Source organism: Jatropha curcas, chromosome 8, assembly GCF_041381405.1.
Source record: "Jatropha curcas cultivar XTBG-Jc1 chromosome 8, XTBG_Jcur_1.0, whole genome shotgun sequence".
NCBI classification, from domain to species: Eukaryota; Viridiplantae; Streptophyta; class Magnoliopsida; order Malpighiales; family Euphorbiaceae; genus Jatropha; species Jatropha curcas.
This window is the reverse complement of record NC_143158.1, coordinates 1,692,204-1,701,225: the sequence shown is the minus strand read 5'-3', so window position 1 is coordinate 1,701,225 and position 9,022 is coordinate 1,692,204. Positions and strand designations below refer to the sequence as shown.

Sequence of the window (9,022 nt, the reverse complement as noted above, 5' to 3'; positions counted from 1 at the left end):
TTATCAAGCAAAACTTGTTTTTATTATAATCAAAGAAGATGCAGATTACAGAATAACATAACATAATAAAAGAATAATATACGATAAAAACAATTATAACGAAATTTCAATGAAGAAAATCCTCATGCAGAATTATTTCACTTGATCTGAACCCATTTGGTAATGCTAGGTACTCCCTGGAAAACAACCGAGAGCATATAATACCCCACGGGAGCAACTTTATTAGAAATTGGTGAAATGGCTCCGACTTTGAAGTTTCCATTGGCAGGAACGACCTCTCTCAATCCCAACTGGATAAGTCTTTGATTCATGTTAATTCCATGAGTAGTAAAAGCAGGAGAATACATAGTAACTTTCACATCTCCCTGTTCCACTTTGCCACCAGCTATCTTGACTTCAATATCAATATTCTGAGCATAAGTCATTTTCTCATTGAAGGTCACAATCTCTGGTCTCTTCTGTATAACGGCGGCGTTTAAGTAAGGTGGTGAGTATTTCTCCACACGCAACTCAGTAGGGTACATAGCATCGTAAATATATCCATTGTTTGTGTTGCTACCGGCGATAAGGACTTTTCCGTCAGGTAAAACAGTGGAGGTTGAATGGTACATTCTGGGTATGGTGGATGGTGCTAGTGCAGTAAATCTTGTTCCTCTTTTAGCTCTTGGGCTATACAAAACTGGAGTGAAATTAGGTTCGCGAGCAAAACCCCAACCAGAAGCTCCTCTTTTAGCACCATTTACGATAAGGACTTCACCAGTTGGAAGAATCATCATATCGCCCATAATACGAGGAGTTGGCATAAGCTCTCTCTTCCAAACAGGATTTTTAGCTGTGATTCTCATTCTTCCACAATCTTCAAGCGCTTCGTAGAAGATTTGTTTTTCGGCTTTGGAATATGAATCTTTATGTGCAGAGCCACCGCAAATCAAGACTTCAGCTGGAAGAGTCTCTTTGGGATCCTGGGAATGGATTTTGATTGGGAGGAGCACGGAGGCTCCACTAGCGGGATAGCTACGGGAACCACCAAGAAGTTCTGGGAATTCTTTGACAATTTGGTTGGTAGTAGGGCTGAGCAAGACAGAGCGACTGTTGGCAAAGATGAACACATTGCCATCAGTGGATAAGTAGACAAATGGGTACAGATTGTTTTCTTCTGGATCACTGGTTTGGCGGAGGAATTCAAAGAAGAAAGGTTTGGGATTGGATTGCCCTTCCTTAGGAATATACTCGTAGCTAAAGGCATCACGGCCACCTACGACGATAAATGCACCATCTGGCAATGTTGCCTGTGTCGAGTACCTGAAATAACAAAAAAATTATAAAAAATTAAGCATAGTTTTGTTTTTCTAGATATATGTTTTATGGGTCTTTTGGCCCCAAAGTACTAGAGTTGTATTCAAATACCATCTACGATCCGCAAGAGCAGTTGGATACTCTCTCCAATCGCTGCCTTCAGCAGTGCCAAGGTACCTGACAGTATTTGCACCTCCTTGAAATCCTCCGGTGCTTACCAAGTTGCCTTCAATATCAAGACCTCCTGATGAGCACCAGGTATCGGTATTGAGCTGCAGCCAAGAAATAATAGAATTATGAAATGGGAAATTAATAAATAGTTATTAAAATGAAACATCAAATTAATTAATTAATTAGTACCTCGAGAGGGGTAAGTTTTCCGTCCTTAATATCATATAAGACAGAATGGCACCAACAATCTTTCTCACCGGTGGCTTGGTCAAGAACACGACATTTTCCATTAGGCAATTCAATTTTTGAAATTTTCCAAATGGTAGCATCATACATCAAAACCTTGTCAATTTTAGGAAGCAATATTGCATGCATAGACGAGACGCCAGAATTTTCAGAGACAAGTTCCCATTCCCCTTTGTATCCCAGTTCAACTGGCATAGGAACAACAGAAGCCGCACCACCAGCTTTAGCATTACCAGCGACAGCACCAGCAGCGCCAGCTTCACCTTTAGCACCGCCACCATCATCTGTAGCAGTGATACCAGTAGCAGCAGCAGCCGGTGCCGCAGCAACTGCATCGGCTGTTATTTCGGCCACATCATCACCCTTTATTGGAGTACCAAAATCGTTAGGTATTTTGTTCGCCTTGAAATCGTTCGGATTACCAAAAGGATTTCCGAACATTTCATGAGGACCTAATACTTGTTCCTGGTTGAAAATTTTATAAGCGTCTTTCTCTACCCACAAGTTCTCCAACTCCTCTCCAGGAGGAGCAGCTGCATGAGCATTTCCATGGGGAACTGCATGAGCATTTCCATGGGGAACTTCATGAGCATTTCCATGGGGAACTGCATGAGCATCTTCATGAGCATAACCAGAAACAAACAACACAGAGAGAAGTAACAAAATTTTGAAAATTATCGCCATTGCTATACAAAAATATTTTTTTTCTCTCTTTTTTTCTTTTTTAATTTTTTTTTTGTTTTTTTATTTTTCTTCTTCTCCCTGATTATTGCTTTTCCCTTCTGTGTTAACGCCTTTTATAGGTACAAGAAGTTGTTAGTAGGATGCGATAAAACAGAGAAGTCGTTCCTTATTTAGCGAACAGCCATTGATCCAATTCTCCTCCTCTTCCGTAAACCCACCAAAGCTTCACGAAAAACTAATCTCCACTTAAAAACTTGCTCAATCTCTCAGCTTCCGCTACTTTCCTCGCTCTCCTGAGCGACCGATGATATCTCTGGATGTTCCCATTATAAACGCGAGACCTTTTGCTGCTACAGCTATTTTCGGATGCTTTTAGGGGAAGAGAACCGGATTGGGTTGGTTGTTGGATAAGGGTTTTATTGTATTTGTTGTTTGGCTCTGTATTACGTGATTGTATATAATGCTTCCATTTTCTCCCTAATTTAGCTATCCTGTTATAGTACAGAGTGCTATTTTGTGTTCCAGGCGATATTCACCTTACAATTTTCGTGTCACAAAACTTTTTTAATTAAAACGTAATTGAAAGATCAATATTTTGATCTGTGTCTGTTTGGAGTTTAAAAGCAATAACTCTGATCATTACCATATCAGCTCCGCGCAAATTCTGCGTATTTGCCTGGAACCAAAGGCAAGAGATGAACATACTTATTTGACTCTCTAACGACGTCGTTACTTAACTTACGTGTAAATTGCAATCTCTTTTTAAGCCGTTCGACGACCGCGTGTTTTTTTTCAAAAATATTCCTCGAAAGCAATTATACACGAGGCTTTTACTACTGTATTGACAGAAAAACTATAATTTTTTGTCATTTAGCATCCTAACTTACTATAGCAGGTACATCCCATTAGTTATATAAGAGATTATTTGTATGAAGATTATTTGATAGAGAGTTAAAAAGTTATTTGAGAGGTTGAAAATTCATTTAAATACTCCAATTTTCTAACACCCTGAATTGAAGTGTAAATATAGTTAAAAATTTTAATTTTTAAAACTATTCATAATTATATTTATAAATCTTTCATGACAAAGGTATTTTTGTAACATTTATATTTAACATTTTATTCCTCTGTTATCAAACTAAATAAAACAATGATATTAAATATTCATTTATCATACTTTCTCCACAAATATAAAAAAGACATTTATCGTGCTTTTTCGTACCATATTATAGCTTACTTTAACGATTCCTTCCTCCTTTCATCCAATCTAATCGTAAGTGTTTTTTTATTCTTTGTAAATTTTTATTTTTCTTCTTTTAATATAAAAAATATTTTTTAAAATTACTGTTCAAAAAAATACATATCATTGTTTTTAATTATATATTTTTTCAATTTCATTTGGATAGAAAATATTTTTTATAAATTAATTTTTATTTATTTTAATAATTTTAACAACATTCTCATAAGTAAGAAAAGAATTTAACCACGTTCGTTAGTTCATAAATATTTATTATAATATTATAAATTAAGTAAAGGAGAATTTAAAAAAATAATTAAATGAGATAAAGTAAATGATGTGTAAATTAAAATATTAAATTTAATAAGATAACACAATTACTTTTATAAAAGTTAATAGCTAATAATGAATTATTAATATAAATATTTAATATAATAAAATTAACCGGTTAATAATAATATATTCATTAGGAGAATAAAAAAAAATATTTAATGATATAAATTTATAAAAATTTATATATATGTGATTTAAATTTTTTCTATACAAATAAAAGTAGGCCTTCAAAAAATAAAGTTGATGAAATTGATTTTGGGTTAATAAATAAATATTTAATAGTAATTAAGCAATCATTTTTATTTTTAAACTAAATAGGAATTTCTTTTACCTATACAAGAGGTAGTTGGTTTTTCTCTTATTCTAGCATCGAATGGCTAGATTTTAAACAATAAAATCTAATGGCAATTAATTATTTCCTATGGGTGCAGAATTATTAACATCATGCACTGTAATCTGTCCCTATATATGATAGAAGGAAAACTGTTAATCGATTAACAATGGCCAAACAACACTATTATTAGAACATAACAAACAGTCACGGACCAAAAATTTTTTCTTATGAAGTTCGAAAATTCATCATTTCATACGATGCCATATGAGTATTATGCATGCATGATTAGCATTTCATAAAGTTAAAACTTTTAAAACAACATCATAAAGATTAAATTATTATTAATTTCAAAAATTTTAAATTATTTAAATATAAAATTTGTTTAATAATTTTATTTAGATTATATTTCTTTAATTTTTAAATTTTAACAATATTATTATTAAAAATATTTTCTAGATGGTCGTAAATTTTAGTCAAACAAATTAAATTTGGAAAATACATTGTATACTCTCATTTACAGTAAAAAAAAAAAATCAGCTTTGAATAAAAAGATTAAATCAATTTAATTTCATATAATTTTTTAAAAAATATTAAAATAGAACCATGAGTTATAATGTTAAGTTCATCTTTTGGGATAGATTAAATATTATATTTTGTTTTCAATAGATTTAGAATTCTAAAATTTTTTAAGTTGTTAAATTTTAAACATATTACCAATAATAAATAATTGAATTATAAATTTATAATACTATTGTATATTTTAATATTTATGTGAATTTTTATGTAATTCATAAAATGAAAATCAAATCTAAAATTAAAATCAAACCTAGAATTAAAATCAACCCTAGAACCAAAATTTAAAAAAAAAAACTAAAATCAATAATAAAAATAATTCAATGGCAATAAAAGAATACCTTAATAATAAAGTTAAATAGAAGAATATGTGGCGCAGACAACTAAAGATGGGAAATAATATCAAAATTTGTTTTTATTAAATCAAAGAAGATAAATATTTCAAAATACTAACATAATAAAAGAATAAAATATTACCAAAACAATTAATACAAAATTTCAAAAAGAATTCTCGTGAAGAATTATTTCACTTGATCTGAACCCATTTGGTAATGCTAGGTACTCCCTCAAAAATAACCGAGAGCATATAATATCCGACAGGAGCAACGGCGTTAGAAATTGGTGCAGTGGCGGAAATTTTGAAGTTTCCATTGGCAGGGATGACCTCTTTTACTCCCAACACGATAAGCCTTTGATTCATATTAACTCCATGAGTAGTAAAAGCAGGAGAGTACATAGTAACACACACATTTTGCTTTTGCACTTTGTCACCTGCTATCTTGGCTTCAATATCAATATTCTGAGCATAAGTCATTTGCTCATTGAAGGTCACAATCTCTGGTCTTTTCTGTATAACGGCAGCGTTTAAGTAAGGTGGTGAGTATTTCTCCACACGCAGCTCAGTAGGGTACATAGCATCATAAATATATCCATTGTTTGTGTTGCTACCAGCGACAAGGATTTTTCCGTCAGGTAAAACCGTGGAGGTTGAATGGTACATTCTGGGTATGGTGGATGGTGCTAGCTCAGTGAATCTTGCTCCTCTATCAGCAGTTGGGCTATACAAAACTGGAGTAAAATTAGGTTCGCGAGCAAAACCCCAACCAGAAGCTCCTCTTTTAGCACCATTAAGGATAAGGACTTCACCGGTTGCAAGAACCATCATATCGCCCATAATACGAGGAGTTGGCATAAGCTCTCTCTTCCAAACAGGATTCGTATCTGTGATTATCATTCTTCCACAATCTTCAAGCGCTTCGTAGAAGATTTGTTTTTCGGCTTGGGAATATGAATCTTTATGTGCAGAGCCACCGCAAATCAAGACTTCAGCTGGAACAATCTCTTTAGGATCCTGTGTATTGCTTACAAGTGGGAGGAGCACGGAGGCTCCACTAGCGGGATAGTTACGGCAGCCACCGGGAAGTTCTGGGAATTCTTTGACAATTTGGTTGGTAGTAGGGTTGAGCAAGACAGAACGACTGTTGGCAAAGATGAACACATTGCCATCAGTGGATAAGTAGACAAATGGGTACAGATTGTTTTCTTCTGGATCACTGGTTTGGCGAAGGAATTCAAAGGCAAAAGGTTTGGGATTGGATTGTCCTTCCTTGGGAATGTACTCGTAGCTAAAGGCTTCACGGCCACCTATTACGATAAATGCACCATCTGGCAATGTTGCCTGCGTTGAGTACCTGACATAACAAAAAATTACCAAAAATTAGTTATTCTAGATATATGTTTTATGGGCCTCTTGGTCCCAAAGTACTAGAGTTGTATTTAAATACCATCTACGATCCGCAAGAGCAGTTGGATACTCTCTCCAATCGCTGCCTTCAGCAGTGCCAAGGTACCTGACTGTATTTGCACCTCCTTGAAATCCTCCAGTGCTTACCAAGGTACCTTCAATGTCAAGACCTCCTGATGAGCACCAGGTATCGGTATTGAGCTGCAGCCAAGAAATAATAATAGAATTAAAAAATGGGCAATTAATAAATAGTTATTGAAATGAAAAACCAAATTAATTAATTAATTAATTAGTACCTCGAGAGGGGTAAGTTTTCCGTCGTTAATATCATATAGGACAGAATGGCACCAGCAATCTTTCTCACCAGTGGCTTGGTCAAGAACACGACATTTTCCATTAGGCAACTCAATTTTTGAAATTTTCCAAATGGTAGCATCGTACATCAAGACCTTTTCAGTTTTAGGAAGCAAAATTGCATGCATAGACGAGACACCAGAATTTTCAGAGACAAGTTCCCATTCCCCTTTGTATCCGAGTGCAACTGGCATAGGAGCACTAGGAGCCTCACCACCGGCTTCAGCATTACTAGAAGGAGCACCAGCTTTGCCACCAGCTTTTTCAGCATCGCCACCCTCATCTTTAGCAGCGATACCAATACCAACAGCACCTTGACCAGAAGCTTCAGCAGAAACTGCATCGGCGGTTACTTTGGCAACATCACCCGTTGTTGGAGTACCAAAATCGTCAGGTATTTTTTTCGCCTTGAAATCCTGCGGGTTACCGAAAGGGTCTCCGAACATTTCATGAGGACCTAATACTTTTTCCTCGTTGAACATTTTATATGCGTCTTTCTTTAACCACTCCTCCAACTCTTTTCTAGTTTTCTCATCATTAGGATCAACCTTACTAGGATCAATCTGAAAAGCATTCGGAGTAGCATCGATCTCAGCATCAAGCTGAGCATCAAGCTTAGCTTCAGTCTCAGCATCATTATCCTTAGCATCACCCGTAGCATTATCCTTAGCCTCACCCTTAGCATCTTCATGAGCATAACCAAAAACAAACAAGAGGGACAGAAGTAATAAAATTTTGAAAATTATCGCCATTGCGATACAAAAAGATTTTCTTTTCTTTTTTCTTTTTTTTTTTTTTTTTGAAATAGATCTTTTTATTTTTCTTTTTCTCTCTGATTATTGCTTTTCCCTTTCGTGTTAACGCCTTTTATAGATACAAGAAGTTCTTAGTAGGATGCGATAAAATAGAGAAGTCATTCCTTATTTAGCGAACAGCTATTGATACCTGCGATTTGTTGGGATAGCGAAAAAGTATTACTGCTAGACTTGGTTCTCCCACGATCTCTCAAACTTGTTTTTTTTTCTTTTGACTTAAAAATTACACGTGGTGTTTGACTAACATAATAATATTGATTAATTTGTTGCTTAAGCAGACAAGAGCAGAGCTATTTTTTTTAATTTAAACTGCTTTTTTTTTTTTTTTTTGCCTATTAATTAAACATTTCAAGGTATTGAATATCTTGCTGATAGTTCGCTCAAAAAATAAAAATAAATAGTCTTTTTCAAGTAATTAATAAACATGGTTTCGTCATCCATTTTTGTTCTTTAGTTGTCTATTTTTTTGAACAGATTGGATGAAGGATGTAAAGATTTTCCTGTTTTCGAAAATCCTACATAATGTATTGTAATTTTTTTTTTTTTTTTTTGATATTTTTGGAGCCATTGATCCTAAATTATATTTGATTAGATCAAACTCAATAGATAAATTTTGAAGTTCTACCAGTCAAATATTAATAAAACAGTAAAAGGGATTTTTACATATCCATCATTTTTTTATAATAATAATAATAATATATCAATCTTTAGAGTTATGTTACAAATAAGAAAAATATTTTCTATTAACGGGGATGACGAGATATACTCTTAGTAACTATTAAAATAGATCAAGAGTTCGAAACTTAAAGTTGACATTTATCGGGAAACTTTAATCTGAATATCACTATTGCCTCGAATACCGAGACATGAAAGTTAAAAGAAAATAATAGGAATTGAAATAATTGATATATATATTATTAATAATTAAAATGATTATTGAAGTCTAATTATTTGTCTTGAAATAATGTTGATAAGGGTTTGTTTTGGTGTTGATGGGTTATATATCTTTTCATTGATTGACATTAATAAAGAAAGCTCTTTTACCATTGTATGCATAACTGTAAAAGAGTCTTTCATAGCTGTATCACTGCCTAATAAAGTAACTAACTTTATTTACAACGATAGCGAAAGCAAAAATCCAACACCAAAAGAAGAAACTAGTGAAAAAATATGATACCGGCAATTCTTCGGATTACGTCTAGTATAGTATCCGCACATGGTAGATTATGTTTATA

General features: G+C 33.7%; 2 protein-coding genes across 2 annotated transcripts; both read right to left on the bottom strand.

Moving 5' to 3' along the window:
• On the bottom strand, positions 1 to 2,490 carry LOC105638330 (glyoxal oxidase-related protein). The gene is made up of 3 exons (XM_089725366.1): positions 1,657 to 2,490; positions 1,408 to 1,568; positions 1 to 1,302 (listed from the first exon to the last, which is right to left on the bottom strand). The coding sequence occupies exons 1-3, from the start codon at positions 2,395 to 2,397 to the stop codon at positions 138 to 140; spliced, it is 2,067 nt and encodes a 688-aa protein (XP_089581492.1). The 5' UTR covers positions 2,398 to 2,490; the 3' UTR covers positions 1 to 137.
• Positions 2,491 to 5,264: 2,774 nt separating this feature from the next.
• Positions 5,265 to 7,820, bottom strand: LOC105637757 (aldehyde oxidase GLOX1). The gene is made up of 3 exons (XM_020680685.3): positions 6,915 to 7,820; positions 6,659 to 6,819; positions 5,265 to 6,565 (listed from the first exon to the last, which is right to left on the bottom strand). Exons 1-3 carry the CDS (start codon positions 7,722 to 7,724, stop codon positions 5,401 to 5,403), a joined length of 2,136 nt encoding a protein of 711 aa, XP_020536344.1. The 5' UTR covers positions 7,725 to 7,820; the 3' UTR covers positions 5,265 to 5,400.
• Positions 7,821 to 9,022: the final 1,202 nt, after the last annotated feature.

Bases quoted from the DNA above. Each gene is read 5' to 3' on its own strand.
- LOC105637757 (XM_020680685.3), bottom strand. From the start codon at position 7,724: ATGGCGATAATTTTCAAAATTTTATTACTTCTGTCCCTCTTGTTTGTT. The intron at 6,820-6,914 runs GTACTAATTAAT...TCTTGGCTGCAG, and splicing joins GAAAACTTACCCCTCTCGAG to CTCAATACCGATACCTGGTG. The intron at 6,566-6,658 runs GTATTTAAATAC...TTGTTATGTCAG, and splicing joins GCTCTTGCGGATCGTAGATG to GTACTCAACGCAGGCAACAT.
- LOC105638330 (XM_089725366.1), bottom strand. From the start codon at position 2,397: ATGGCGATAATTTTCAAAATTTTGTTACTTCTCTCTGTGTTGTTTGTT. The intron at 1,569-1,656 runs GTACTAATTAAT...TCTTGGCTGCAG, and splicing joins GAAAACTTACCCCTCTCGAG to CTCAATACCGATACCTGGTG. The intron at 1,303-1,407 runs GTATTTGAATAC...TTGTTATTTCAG, and splicing joins GCTCTTGCGGATCGTAGATG to GTACTCGACACAGGCAACAT.